The sequence below is a fragment of the Cebus imitator genome, unplaced genomic scaffold, assembly GCF_001604975.1.
Source record: "Cebus imitator isolate Cc_AM_T3 unplaced genomic scaffold, Cebus_imitator-1.0 Scaffold244, whole genome shotgun sequence".
NCBI lineage: Eukaryota > Metazoa > Chordata > Mammalia > Primates > Cebidae > Cebus > Cebus imitator.
This window is the reverse complement of record NW_016107559.1, coordinates 2664303-2680373: the sequence shown is the minus strand read 5'-3', so window position 1 is coordinate 2680373 and position 16071 is coordinate 2664303. Positions and strand designations below refer to the sequence as shown.

The 16071-nt window shown below is 39.1% G+C and overlaps 1 protein-coding gene across 4 annotated transcripts in view; it reads left to right on the top strand.

The window, feature by feature from the left end:
• ZNF462 (zinc finger protein 462) overlaps positions 1–16071 on the top strand; it is a 155663-nt gene that overhangs the window by 78797 nt on the left and 60795 nt on the right. For all 4 annotated transcript variants that reach the window (XM_037727893.1, XM_017498575.2, XM_037727894.1 and 1 more), the window contains exon 7: positions 1292–1483. In XM_037727893.1, the coding sequence (XP_037583821.1) occupies positions 1292–1483 (192 nt within the window). The remainder of the gene's footprint in view (positions 1–1291; positions 1484–16071) is intronic.

Genomic DNA, 16071 nt, shown 5'->3' with positions numbered 1-16071 from the left:
TTTTTTGAGATTGAGTTTCACCCTTGTTGCCCAGGCTGGATTGCAAGTGGTGCAGTCTCAGCTCACTGCAACCTTGGCCTCGCGGGTTCAAGTGATTGTCTTGCCTCAGCCTCCCGAGTAGCTGGGATTACAGGCATGTGCCACCACGCTCAACTAATTTTATATTTTTAGTAGAGACGAGGTTTCTCCGTGTTGGTCAGGCTGGTCTCGAACTCCCGAGCTCAGGTGATCCGCCCACCTTGGCCTTCCAAAGTGCTGGGACTACAGGCGTGAGCCACCGTGACCAGCAGAAACATGAGCAATTCTAAGTCTATTGTTCTTAAAGGCAAAATGGCTTTCTGAATTGATCTTACCAGTGTATGTATGTCCAACAATTTAAGCATGCCCGCTTCACACTCTTAGTTCTTAAAATGTAATTAATTTAAAAGGTAACATATGGTGAAGGTAAACCACACTCTAACTTAATTTGGTTATGGTGATCTGTGTTATATTTCAGTGGCATAAAATTAATTTTTAAAATAGTGCTTATTTTTACTTAGAGGCACTCTTTATTGAAGAATATTGTAGATACACACACACACAGACACACACACACACACAGTACCCCCTAAACCTCCATGTTTACAGATAACAGCTCTCTTCCTTAGAGAAATGAGTTATGACTTATTTTTACCCATTTCTGTGCTGTTGGCCAGCTAGGGAAATGGAGTCCTATGCTGAGGTTTGTGAACTGGTCCAAAAATGTATATATGTGGGATAAGAACATGTATAGTTAGCAAGGAAGTATAGAATAGAATAGCACAACAGAGCTTGCACTGAATGACTTTGTGCTTAAAAAGCCACTAATAGATCTTTGGAATAAGAATTAAGCATATTATTTTCTGTGACTGACAAAAAGGCAACCTTGAATGAAACCTAACATGGTCATTTCTAGTGTAGAGAGGGAGGAAGAGGGATCGGAATTTTTTCTGAAGGAGGTTTCATAGGCAGTTGGGTTTCACCTCCTATTGGGGAATCAGTTTATAGCTTCACCCCTGTACAAAGTGGAGCCCAAAATGAAAAAGGGCCAGTTCACTAAATTCTGGAGTTCATGAAAGAGTTTCAACTCCAAAGGAGCATTGTGGTTGTGGGAATGGGCAGGCTGTTGGTTAATGAGGGTTTGTTCATAGAACATGAAGCTTGAGAAGCGCTTCTCGACAATGAATTAACTGTGTTATCTTGTTTCCACCCTGACCTTAAACTCTTCTCCCCTCTTCTTCCTGTTCTATTTCTTGTCACCATCCTCTTCTAGGTGAGCATGCCTACAAGTGTTCTTGGTGCTCATTCTCCACCATGACAATCAGCCAGCTGAAGGAACACTCCCTCAAAGTCCACGGAAAAGCCCTGACCCTCCCCAGGCCACGGATCGTCAGTCTCCTCTCCTCACACACCCACCACTCCTCCCAAAAGGCTACCCCGGCTGAAGAAGTGGAAGACTCCAATGGTAAAAAGGGGCTTCCAAGCTGGAATTAACCACTCAGGGTTGAGGTGGGCTGGGATTTATTGCCAATCATTCTTTTTAGAGGAAAATCTTATGTGAAAATATGATGGTTCAAGTGAGGGAAGAAATGTGAAAAGGTTGAAATGGTGTAGAAATTGGAGTGGGAAGGGGAAATGAACTTGTTGAGCATCTGTGTGACGCCATGATGAAAATGGCCATCAGTGCTCGTGGGAGCGTTGCTGGTGGAAAAAGTCTGTTGAGTTGGATCGTTCCACTGTGGTTTCAAGAAAGAAAGCGAATGGAGGACCAGGCCGATTTCTTTGTTCGTTTTTATTTATATCCTGTCTTGTTCTTAAAAAAAGGTGTGCTGTGAAGCATTTGGGGTGATAGATACGTACATTAATGACACAGAATTTAGAGTAGAAATGCAAAGGGTGAATGAGTGGAGAAATGTGTCTGACTGAGCCACGTGATACCTTAGGGGTAACATAGAGATTTTTTTTTTATTTATTTTATTGCATTTTAGGTATTGGGGTACATGTGAAGGACATACAAGATTGTTGCATAGGTACACACGTGGCAGCGTGATTTGCTGCCTTCCTCCCCATCACCCATATTTGGCATTTCTCCCCATGCTATCTCTCCCCAACTCCCCACCCCCCACTATCCCTCTCTTATTTCCCCCCTACAGACCCCAGTGTGTAGTGCTTCCCTCCCTGTGTCCATGTGTTCTCATTGTTCAACACCTGCCTATGAGTGAGAACATGCGGTGTTTGATCTTCTGCTCTTTTGTCAGTTTGCTGAGAATGATGGTTTCCAGGTTCATCCATGTCTCTACAGAGGACACAAACTCATCATTTTTGATGGCTGCATAATATTCCATGGTGTATATGTGCCACATTTTCCCTGTCCAGTCTATCAAATGTAAATTAGTTCAACCATTGTGGAAGACAGTGTGGTGATTCCTCAAGGACCTAGAAATAGAAATTCCATTTGACCCAGCAATCCCATTACTGGGTATATATCCAAAGGATTATAAATCGTTCTACTATAAGGACATGTGCACACGAATGTTCATTGCAGCACTGTTTACAATAGCAAAGACCTGGAACCAACCCAAATGCCCATCGACATAGAGATTTCTTACAGCTAAAGTATGCTAAGGAGGCATGAGTTGGGAGGAGAGTTTTACTGTTTAGTTTTAGAGTTTGCGAAGAAATATAGGAAGCCATGGAGAGGGTCTCCTCGATAGCAGTGTGGCCAAAGCCATAAGGGAGAGAAAGTGAGACTCCAGACCTTGAGGCCTACAGATATGGCATAGTAAGCAAAGGGATAGTTTATTGTTTTCATAAGACCCAGAAGCGAACCTGTTTTGATTTCTCAGCTCACCTCAGTTGATTGCAGAATCAGCTACTTAGGAGAGAAGTAGAGGAAGTCTGCAGATTCTTCGAGGTAGAGCTGCTGTCTTCCAGCCCCTTCTAATTCTTGAATCCCTTCTACGACAGCCAGTTGATCACCATCAGTTTAAGTACTTCCCGGGTCAAGGAACAACTGTCTCCCAAGGTCTACTGTTACATTCTTGGGAAGAGCTTAGTGGACTGGAAAGAAAGCAGAACAGAAGCCTGGATTTGAATCTCAATGGTGGTCACGTTTTCCTGGGCAAGCTTCTTGTACCCATCTTAAAACTGGATAGTGATACCTACCTCAACCAATTATCTTCAGAGATTAATGAGAAAAGGTACACACATGTAAAATACCTCATACAGCATCAGGCACATAGTAGGTATTTAATAAATGGTCATTTTGTTTTTGTACTTTTCATCCTTTGTTGGCAATTATGGACTTTGGGATCATTTATAACAAGTAGGAATTTTGGTGATTTTTAATGTGTGCATTTAAAACAAGACACTCTTCAGAAAACCTGATGATCTGACAACCTAGCTTGTCAACATGGTCTAATTCTCAGATTATCAAAAAAGTAAATGAGTAATCTTTATTCATGAGGTCTGTGAGCAGACACCTGTAGGAGGAAATGAAATGGTAAGTCCTAAGATGAAAAGCTGCTTTTTAAAAAAATTTTGAGGCTTGGTGGACTTTCCTTTGCAAATCATTTATAGTGTTCCACACCATAGCTTCTTACTGGTATGCCTGCCTTAAAGGACTTCTGTTTAACAAAGAAGGCTTGTTATGATGGCCACGACTTGTAATGAAGTGACTACACAATCTCCTTAGCTACTGTGTAGTAGTTTAAAATGTGGAAGGAAGCCTATGGTGTTTGTTTTTTCTTCTGGGAAAATTTAGAGTCATGCATCTAGGGCTGGGTGAGAGTACCTGTGGAAGGGTAAAGAAAATGTCCCCTTTCCACCTGGGATATTCTATTTACCAGGAAAGGTTGATAGATTGCAACCAAAAGGGCAAAATCTAATTTGACCCAAATTATAAGATCTTTATTAATGTGATTTTTAATTAATTGTTTTCATCTGACATGAAAGCTACATTTTTGGAGCTGCTTGGATGAAATAGATTCATCTCAGTGCCATTGCTAGCAAAGGCTTTTGCTGGGATATTTTCTCAAAGTCATACCTTCTTTTTCCTCTGTCTTTCTCCCTTGAAGGGTGAGTCTCAGTCAGAGGTCAAGGGATTCCTTTAAACCCATCCACTGTGTGGATCATCATTCTCTGCATGGATCATCATCCTCTGCGTAGAGAAGAGTTGAGTTCAAATAAATTCTTGAGCCTGTACTCTCTGCCAAGGGCTGTAGTATGCACAGAAGATTCAGAAATGAGTATAGTATTTTTCTGGCCTGCTGACAACTTAAAATCAACTGTTCAGATGATGTTATTAATGCTTACATTTGAGCTAATCACCACCCTAAGCCTCAGGCCTAACCTGTTTGTGGCGTGATTTTAGATTCTTGGAGGATGGACTGTGGGGATTAGTAGGTGTCACAGAAATATGACAAAGTAATATTGAGTAGTCCTCTGTATAACACAGCCTGTTTTTGTTTGGCCATAGAGAAATAATTTGCAATATGTAAAACTGATTCTTATTTTTCTTCTTAAGAAACAACATAGTAACTGAAAGCTCTGGGTGGTAACAGTTTAGTGAGGCCTACACAAAAGTGATCGGTCCTATACTGTTTTTAATGTATATAAATAATCTATATAAATGGATCAGCAGTGATTAGTTTGATGACACAAAAGCTGATTCGAAGGTGGGGTAAACATAAAGAAGGCGATTCACATGAATGAATAATTCTGTGGAAAGAATAGTTAATAGTTTGTTCATTCAGTAGGTATTTTCTTGAATCCTTACTATACATTTTGAATAGTTTTCCATGGCCCAGAATGGCTGAGCAGCCCCAAAGTAGAAGACTATTTGCTGAGGAGCCGGATGGTAGATTCCTAGAAACAGCTTAGTCTACAGGATGGAAAAGCAGCTGTGGGGCTAGATAGTAGCCTGTAAATTATTCCTTGAATGGTGTTTGAAACACACATGTGAAATCCAATTGCACATTTTAATAGAGAGAAGCTGTGGGGCTGTTGGCTCATAGTTAAGGTTTCCCACACTGCAGATGCCAGGACAATGTGAACACACCAACCAAAAATGTGTTGCAGGCCTGGGGGGAGTCAAGATCCATAAAACAGGAAAATCACCATTGTATCTTTGGCTTTCTGATTCCCTAGTGAGGATGTGAATAAAACAAGTTGACATGCCCACTGCTCTTTGCAGTGGTCAAATGCTTGCCGTCTTGAGAGTGAGCCAGTCTTCTCTGGCAGAGGGAAACAGCCTGAAAAGAGAGGTTCTTTCTAAGCTGTTTTCCCTCCCAACCCAGAGGGAATCACTTTAAGGGAGGAAAGCAGAGAAAGTAAAAATGAGAAAGTAGAGGGGAGATTTCACTCCAGCTGCCTGGACACACCTGTTCTTTGCTTCAACCGTGCTCTTGGGCTCTGAGCTGTCAGTCTTGACATGTTTCACCAGCACACAAATCCTCTATATATTCATGATGATCGGTTGTTGGAAAGAAAAGCAACGGCTGTATGGTATTGGTTTTGTGTATAAGATAATGGGAAATGACACGTAATTGCTATTCTAAACAATGCATTAAGGGGAGACAATAAGGTTGTCATCAAAGGGAAATGCTCTGCTGTGTTTGTATTTACTGTGTTCCTTCTGCCATATACAACACAGGACTGGCTTTTATCAGGCTGTTTCCAAGTCTCTGCTTTCAGTACAGAAAAATACACATACACACACAGCTATAAAATAACAAAGAAACTAGGACAGCATAGTTTAGCTATGAGATTTCTTTTAGGTCTGAGAACCTACACAGTACATGGGCAATGGATATGTAACTTAACATTCAACTATATGTTTTATAACAAAGCAAGCCAGTGGTGACATTCCATCTTTTTCCCCCCTCTGGTTTCTCCTGGACTAATAAGTTATTTTGTTTCTTCTATCTGTGCACTTACACTATGGAATTGCCTGCTTTAGAAAATAGCTACTATGATGCATTTAGGACCAAAACAAAAGTCAGACCAGGTGCAAAATGAGTAAGGTGAATGATGGCAACATAGTGTTTTTTTGTTTTTTTGGCCCATGCCTTAGTTAGCCACCCAGAGAAAACACAAAGAACACTTGATTGTGATACCCCTCCATTTACAATACAAAACTTGGTAGAGTCCACCCAAAAGAGAAGTCTGTGATATCATGATTTAATAGGAAAATGTTGTAAGGAGCTTTGCAATTTCCTTTTGCACTGATTTTTTATTTTTTATTTTTTATAAATCTCAATCGGGTTTTCTGTTCTAAACTCTAGAATAATATTTGACAAACTGTTTTTATCAAGACATTTCTCATCAAGGAACCACATGTACTTATTGTCTGTCATAGCAAAGTCCTCAGCATCGCATCCAAAGTTCACCATTTAGTCATGCTTTCTCCACTGCGCAGTGGCTTCACTGGCAGATACCGATATTCCTGCTATCTCTCTGCTTATTACCCTAAGCATCTATTGTCTTCCTTTGTTCTTCTACTCACTTTCAGTAAGTGCTGCTGGGAAATTAGAGGGATTTCTCCCCTGTCTGCTTCTCTCTGTAGAGTTCACTTCCTTTAAGGGTTGATTTTCATTGGCCCCAACCTGTACTCCGATTACTCTTCTATCATTCATCTTCCTGGTCTCTATTTATACTTGTAGATATGCTATTTTTTTCTGTCCCCTAATTTTCCAATATGGACAGTTAGGTAGGCACTTATTAAATACTTATTCTTTTGATGGACCAATGATATCTTGGAGGCATCACAGTTTTCATTTCTGGTCATTGTACTGTGTCTTCAAACATATCTTAACTCCGTTAACCAAATTACACAGGACGAGTTTATTTCACTTCCACTTGAGAGACAGATCAAAAGACAAACAATCTGAAGATGAAACCTTAGGGAATGCTCTAACATAAACTCTCTGACACAGTTATTCTGCCAAGATGAAAAGATCTTCCTTGACAAAGAGCATTTTACATGTTGTCATGGTTCCCTGCATGATGAGACCTTCTGTATAGGGTGGGAAGCTGAAGGTTGAGACAGGGTATAAGCCCGTCAGTCCCTCAGAAGGCTACAGGAAGTATGATGGAGCTGGAGAGATGAACATTTCTAGTATGGTCACCTGTTAGCAGAGTTGCTTCTTGGAGCAAGTGCACACAATCATTGATCTTAGAGTGGGCTAATTTGTTCTCTGTGTCTCTGTCAATATACAGTATTTGGTTGCAGTTAAATTCAGATTGAAAGACGATATAGCGATAAACTGAACCACCAAACTTGGCAGTGAGTAGAACTTTCTATTCTACCTGAAAACTTTTCCCATCAGACTTTTAAAACAATATATTGGTAGAAGAGACTCATTATGTGAGACTCAGTTTTTCTAAATATTAGAGGTTGGCAAACTTTTTCCTTTAGAAATAATTCAACTTGATACATAATTATACATATTTGTAGCATACAGTGTGATAATTTGATATATGCATACGATGTGAAATGATTAAATTAGGGTCATTAGCATTTCCATCACCTCAAACATTTATCATTTCTTTGTGTTGGAAACACTCAAAATCTGCTCTTTTAGCTGTTTGTATACAATCAGTTGTTGTTTATTCTAGTCATCTTATGATGCTGTAAAACTCTAGAACTTGTTTCTCCTCTCCAGCTGTAATTTTGTATCTATTAACCACCCTAAAGCCCTTCCCAGTCTCTAGTAACCACTATTTTACTTGCTACTTCTATAAGCAACTTTTCTGGCTTCTACATATGAAGTAAGAATGTGCAGTATTTGTCTTTCTGTGTTGGCTTATTGTCAATTTTTTTTCTATAAAAAGGGTTAGACAGAAAATATTTTGAGCACAATAGGTCATATAGTGTCTGTCACAACTACTTAACTCTGCCATTCTAACATAAAAGTAGACATAGGCAATATGTGAACAAACAACATGGCTGTGTTCCAATAAAACTTTATGTACAAAAACAAAGGGAAGCCCCATGAATCATACTTCACTAACTCATGCCATACATGAGATGATTGGGGGTATAAATACAGCAATACCCATGAGATTAATCCAGTCTTTAATAAATGGCATTCTAAGCCTTTATATTTAACATATGGAATATTCCTAGATGTCACTTAAAATGTAACTTGACCTAAATATATTATTTTATTCATATTTGAAATGTAAGGTATTAATTAAAGCTTTAAAAATATTAGTGCATGAATTACATTTAAGCTTAAAAGGAAAATCTTCTCTAAGAACTATGTTGAGTCTAGCTCCAAACTATCAGCTCATTTAACCTTGGCTGCAGCAATGCTTGCATCTAAAAATTAAAATCTGAGATGCTTTATTTTTGAAGAGAAGCTTTTCAAATCTCTAAATAGGTCAGACATAAAATTCAACCTTTAAGAGGATCCATTTAGTTGCTAGGGCATCAGTTCATCCACACAGGTTCCAATTGCAATCAGATTGAAAGAAAAAAAATGAGGTGGTTTCTTTAAAAATGATAATCATGAAATGGAGACTCCCAAGTGAATAATTAATTGTAAAGTACAAAAATTTACATTGTTTGTAGCACATGTGATGTAAGGCATAATTTTAATGGCTTGACTATAATTTTTAACAAGTTCTGCTGGTCTCAAAATATCTGACCAGATACTACTAACTAACCTTCTCTTTTTGACATCAGAATTTCTACATCAAAATGTAGCCTAAAGTTTATTTTAATACTTACTATATTTCTACTATAAAGATTTAGAGGACTGCAACTTCAGTGGAGCGAAGTGGCATTGAAGACCCTCAATCTTCTGTTATTACCTGGAAATCTGTAAGGATTAAACTGTTAAGACTCTGCGTCGGTGGCAAAGAGCAACACCCCAAAATTATCACCACTCTGAACTCAAAGGTCATGTGATAGACACTTCCCAAGAAACCAACCTGCCTGGGATTTCTGTGACTTTTTGAATTAGCCATAGTTTTGTGGCTAATATCATCCTTTGTGCCAAGGATGAAAACATTTTAAGTGTAGGCTTTCCATGTCCTGGGAACTTAGTCAACTAACCCATCTCCCTCTTCCCATGCCAACAAAAACATTGTTCATCAGAAGTATAACCATATACTACTAAACTTATTCAGAGCTAGTTCCCAGCAACACTGGAGTTTGCTTCATAATTCCACATCTGACTTTCACATCTCAGGGTGAACTTCTTGGAGATTACCTCAAGTCTTCCAGGCCTCATTTGTGGAAAGTATCTAAAAGAGCAGAAATCTACTTTATTCTTTGGCAGAAAAATACAGTCAGTCATTAGCTGAATCATCTAAAACAACTAATTTCAGATATTTTTTAAAAGAAAGAATTTTTCCTTGTCTTTCTTATTGCCCACCTCAAATTTTCTGTCCCTGGAGCTGAAGCTAGTATTTTAGCCCAATTGTACTTGAGATAAAAATCCCTCAAACTGTCTTGAGACTTCTTATGACTCATAGGGCTCTCTTCTCCTTCTGTTCTGTGTGAGAGGATTTTACACAAGCAGAAGGAAGGGTATTAGGTTTGGGAGAAGTCACAAGAGTGAGCCATGCTTCAGAGGTAGGAATCCTGCTTTAGCCTTGCTAGAGCCGAGAGTATGTACTCAGAAAAGATTGGTATGTAAAAAAGAATTTTGTTTTAATTGTGAAGAGTCCAGATCCAGGTGTTGTGGCTCATGCCTATATAATCTTAGCACTTTGGGAGGCTGAGACAGGAGGATCTCTTGAGGCCAGGAGTTCAATACCAGCCTGGGCAACATAGCAAAATGCCATCTCTACAAAAACATAAAAATAAATTAGTGTGGATGTGAGAATAAGATGCCAGAAATAACTTTGTAGCTGCAATTATTTTCTGAAGAAATAAATTATATACATTTTGGTTGTATGTCCCGGGAAAGCATATCCAAATGCTGTACACGTTTTTGTTAACATGTTTTATTAACCGTAAATAACAACCAACAGAAAAATCCCAGTGGTGGTGATTAAACAAAAATGATGACATAACCAGTGGCCAAAGTGACCTGTGCAGGTGGGAGAATCCGCTTGCTCACTGCTGGATTCAGTCCCTTTCTTTTTATGCCTGGGAAAGCATATGTCCCTGCCACTGGGGCTTTTCTACTTTGCAAGCAGTTTCCGAGTTGTCAGGTTCAACCCAGAGGAAGTGTTTGGCTGAGAATGTAGGACCCAGCTAAAGTTTCATTTCCCAGCATACTGCTTGTGGAGAAGTCATTCCAGGGCTAGGTTCTTCAGCTTCCATGGGGACACAAAACATTCTTAGATGACTCGCACAAGTCACTCCCCTTATGTCATCTTTTATTTTGATGTCCTGTGAGTCCTCCACCAGAGCTGCTGTGATGGTCACATCGAGAGATGCAGGACCTTCTAAACTCTTAATCTGTGTGTTGATTTTTAGCACTGCTAGTGATTTTTTTCCCCTTGGTCAGTTTGAAAGTCATCCATTCTGGTTTACATAAGAGTTCTGCATGTCTCTTTGTTCAATTCCCAAGTGATGAAAAATAATAATTATTTTAAAAAATTCTACCAATTGCCATAAATTTGTCATCTATATGTCTAATGAATTGGAGGTATAATTGATTAATCTCATTTGATAGAGAAGGAAGCCAGGGCCACAAGAAGTGAAATGGTGTCAAACGTCACAAAGCATGTACATGGTGGAGCTGAGTTTCATTCACAGGTTTGTCTGATTCCAAAGCCTATGCCCTTGAACTTTGTGCTTCAGTAAAGTCTAATAGCAAAAACACATACCCAAGAAATAATCCAGAGTGGTGAAGCCTTGGCTGCTTATATGTCTGTGGGCTCTGGAATCTTCTAAAGGAAATGAAAGACAAGTGTTTATTACTTATTGATATTTGGAGCTTAAATTAACAGATGTACAGATAATATAAAAGACCTGAACAGAATAAAGTGAGAAATTGTGTGTCTGGATTTGAAAGGCTGTAGCTGTGGATATGAGAAGGAATTGAGTTATGTAGGGCTTCATGGAAGAGATGGGACTCAAGCTGGGCCTTGAAGGGTAAGTGGATGTGTACAGGTGGATGGAAGGGGAGGCCAGAAGGGAGGAGTATCAGACATGAGCAGACATAGAGGAGAAAGGATCCTGGGACTGCAAAGAACCAGTGTGGCTACACCAAAGGATGTGTGGTAAAGTTAGTGGGAGGGTAATTGGTGAGGTAAGGAGAGGTAGAGCCAGACGACAGGGGTGCTTAATACTGGGAGGAGGACTTCAGATTTGTTAAGAAACAGACTAAATGGGGAAGACTGGCAGCAAGGTTCCTTCCTCTCTGGCAGTTCCAGGGTACATTTGATATGTAGGTGCATTCAGCTAGTATCAATAGGTCTCCAAGAAGGAATGTGCAATGAAATTAGTTACGGGTAGTAGTCATCTTAAAAGATGGCTGCATAGAGTTTTTACCTTCTGATTACAAAACGAGTGGCAATACGTAACAAAATCTAAGAGTCACCCATCATGGCAGCGTCTCCCTACCTGGAATAATCTATATTAACAGTTTTTTGAAATCATCTAGATATTTGTTCCATGAATATACAAACATTGGTTGTCATTTAGTTTTTTGTTTTTTTGTTTTTTACAAAACTGGAACTGTCCTACACAAGCTGTTTTTCTTTCATATGTTTTTGCTCTCACTTGATAGGTTCTGTCTCCACATGACTTATAAGGATTTATATCTCAAAACAAAAATAATTCCTTTTCAGATAATAAATATTGTTACTTAAAGGTTTCAAATATATTTTCATATATAATAAATTATATATACATATGTATTATAGTTAAGGTGGGATTCTCAGAATTACAGAAGGCCTTTGAGAGTTTGCCAATCAAAAATTTATTAATTTTATTTTAACTCTTACGCACCTCCTCAAAAATTACCTAAGTAGTGTCTCTTTCCCCACTACTTGCTTGAGACTTAATACATTTACAATATTGGTAAACGATTCTTAAAAGACAAAAATCAAGATTACAGACTATCTAGACTGTTCAGAGTAATGAGCTAGAAATAAGATTTTGTGTAAGCTGGTTATTCTAGTTAGTAAAAAAAAAAAAAAAAAAAAAAAAAAAAAAAAAAAAAAAAGATTTTGTGAAGGGATACATACAAAGTATGTTGGGTAACTTCTGACCCTTGCATTTATTTCCATTCCCGGACTTGCCAAATATTCTTATAATTATTAGCTACCTTGCCTCTCTCTCCAGCTAAACCGTGTACTCTCCAAAGTCAGAGACCATTTCTTACTCATTTCTAGAGCCCTAGCACTGGGTAGGCCATTCAATAAATATTTCTTAAATTGTTTTGAATTAGAACAGCAAAAGCAACCATGCACAAGGAAAGCCAAGATAACAATTTATGTGTGAAAAACCTGAGAATCTGGAAAAAGCCAGCGCAGTCTGGCTGTGTGTATAGCAAAATGTGCCATCCCATATTGCTGCACTTCTCACTGATCTTTCCCCGCTCCTTGAATTAACTAATGCCTCCCTTCCTCCCATCCCAAATGGCAATACCATAACCCTTTCCACTTTCTGCAAATGTAGCAACAAACTCCCTTTTTTCCAAGCAGCCAAGAAGACAAGTGGGTACCTTCCTTGCTTTGTGCCACCTCTTGAGAATACTTCTTCCTTTGTGTAAAGATCCCTTTTCAAATGCCTGCTTTCTGCTTATTTTCTTCCTCTCTTTTGGAGTATTCTTGTCTTCCTCCATGAACTCAGTGTCCGGCTCGTGTCCGGCTCACAGCCTTTCTTTCCACTCCGAATGTAACCGTCATGTTCTAGAATTAAGAGTAGACTAGATTCAATGGTAATAACTCAACAGATACTTTGGTCACCTCAGCCAGGGAGATATACCTCCTTCCTGACTGTCCTCCAGCTGCACACCTGTGACGAAAATCGCCGTAACAGCTCTGTCTCCAGCACCTCAGATTTGCCCTTAATCTGACCACTGCATGTTGTCTCCTTCCCCATCCAACCTACACCTGACCCAAGGGTTAGCCATTCTCCAGCATCCTGGTTTCTCTCGCCCCCTTGCCCTCTGCCAGACTCCAACCCTGAATAACCTTCACTCCTGCCCTTCCTCTGGGGTTAGCCACTCTTTCTGATTGTAACCTCCATCTTTTCCAATGTTTTCCAGGAGATGTTTCTTAATCACAAATCCAATTTACTTTTCAAAATTGGAGCTGATTCAGACTTATCCCTGTATAATGTCAGTTTACATCTAAGTACTTCAAGATATTATTCTTAAGTGAAAGAGACAGGAATAGAGCCACAACCAAGGTGCTAGAAGTTACAAATAGCTGCAGTCTATCTTACTTGTCCCAAACTAAATGGAATGAGCAGCTGTATAGTTAGTAGCTGTGGCAATCACAAATTATTGTACTTGTGAGTTGTGATTTTATTGTTACTCTGATTTTATAGTATTCTAAAATTATGCCCATGGGTAAGTTTTTAATTAGGAATAGAGAGAGGAAAGATGAGGAAATTCACATCTACCTTGCTTGCAAGCAAGAATAATGCCATCAACATGCCTGTAAGAAGAAACGTAATAATTGTGATAACTAAACCACAGGCAGACGGTGAAGTGTAAGTGCAGTTCCCTGATAGCAAATTCACATTGATAAATTCTATATGTTGTTATATTAACAATAAAATAAGATCATTTTTGCTCATATAGTTACAGTTTACTTTTGCATCTTAGCTATGTTATTTCCATAACGGAAATCTGGAAAACAACAACTCTTTAAAAAATTAAGCTCAAGGCTTAAAAGATTTGAAAGATTTGCTTTTTCTCTTTTAAAATGAAAGCTTTTTAGTTACTTTTTGAATAACTTCATTATGATGTGCCTCTACCCCTATAACTTAACAAAAAGGCTTATAGTACTTTTCACTGTACTTCCTCTTCTAATTTTGGGGGTATTTTCCAAATCACAGCATGCCTAGGAGAGAATGTTAAGTAAATAGATAATTGTTTTCACTGATCATTCTCCCCTCCTTGAGTTAACTAACTTCTCCCTTCCTCCCGCTCCAATGGCAACTCCATAGCCCTTTCAACTTTCTGCAAATGAAGAAATGAATTCCTTCTTTCCAAGCAGCCAAGAAGATAAGTGGGTACCTTCCTTCCTGTGTGTCACCTCTTGAGGGTACTTCTACTTCCTATGTTTAAGGAGAACTTCAGGTCAGAGAAGTAATTCTGTGCAAGTGTAGGTTTAAGATTTATTTATTATCATGTTCTAAATTGAGAGAAAGGTAAAACATAGGATTAGAAAGAAGCTTTGAAAACTAGACCATGCTGCACACACTGGTGGTGGTTTTTATATTAATGACAATAATCCAATGAAAAGAGGTGACTTTACTGGGACTGGCCATATACAGCCACTGTTAAGAAAGTACTGAGAGCAACCCAGCTGCACAGCTCCAGTCCTGGTGGAGCAGCTCTCACTGTGCCCCTGGCCTTCCTGTATCCAAAAGGGGAAGGAAGGTTGTTGACAGCAACGGATCTGCAACATTTGAGGATACCACAAGCCTGTCCAAGTTCCACCCCAGGCTTTCTTGCTTGCCTCGGCCCCAATCCGGCACTCTCACTCGGGGGAAGCATCCAAATGTTCCATGGAACATCTTCCTCAAGTCATAACCGTTTTTTTTGTTTTTTTCTTTTCCAGTGGAATTTTGGAGTCGTGCTGCTGTACTGGCATCAAGTGTGACTCTTGTGGTGTATCGCTGGATTCATTTTGATTGAGCAAATGCCAGGAGGGATCGTTTTCACCCTACTGGAGCTAGTGAAAATTAGGGGCAAATGATCTTTTTGAAACCAGTTCTCCATATAGATCATCTTTATTTAATAGTGTACAGATCACACTGGAGATGTTGGAACCCTGAGTTTGATATTTGGCTTGAAAACTGCTGGAGGCTCAAGTCCAGGAAGTGTACCATTCACGTTGTTGTTAATGAAATGTGCAGCCTTAGGCAGAGGTCCTGTCTAGCTGCATATCACACACGCACGTCCTTAGTTAAACCATTTACCGTCTCTGAGGCTTGGAGTTTCTAATATGCAAAATAATGATGCCTACTTTATGGGATTATTTTAAGGATCAAATGAGATAATGCAATGGAAGTATTTTCATATTCTAAATTACTGTAGAAATAGTAGCTATTATTAAAGCACTATAGTAGAAGCAAATTTGTTGTCAATTTATGATCATTTTTAATCAACCATAGAATGGTTTTTTTTAAGTAAAAAAAGAAAAAAATTGTCACGTCTAGCCTCAAAAACTAAATGAAGTTTCTTTACATCATGAGATTTCTTGGGAGCCTAAAACAATTCAATGTTTGGAAGGTGGTGCTTAATCTGGAGCCTTGTTGATACAAACTTATTGGAACTTCAGGGTTTAGTTGAAACTACCCACATAAGAATCTCCTTAGCATTTGATACCCTAATGGGCTAGAGGGATGCATTGATGAGTCCCAGTGTTGGACTTCATAACTATGATTATTACTGACATTAATCGATAATCATTTTAAATTAATGGTAACTATCACTTATTGCATATCTACTGATTGAGTACTTTATCAGCATTGTCTTACTTAATTTAAGCCATACAGCAGTCCCATGAGACAGAAACTTCCATGACCAGCTCCTTGCTGTTTAGGAAGGAGGAAAGTAGGCTTCAGCAAGTTAAGTGGTGTGCTCCAGGTCATGTTAAATCCAGCAGAGTTGGGGTTGGGGGCACATCTCCCCGACTCCAAATTCTTTTACTGTGCCCCTGCTTCTCTAAGTCTCAGTTCTTAGATGCACTGTTTTTCCCCTGGCAAATCTTAAAAAGGTTATACATATGAGCCCCAGAGAAGTGCTCTTTGTTTGAAATATTAAAACCATTCTTGGATATGACCTTCTGCAATCTTACCTTCCAAATCTCTTGGAAGGAAAAAACCAATAATCCCAGCTTCTGCTTTCTCACCACTCACTCACTCTTTTTGTAAACTGCTAGACTCAATGTTCTGCCTTCAGCGTT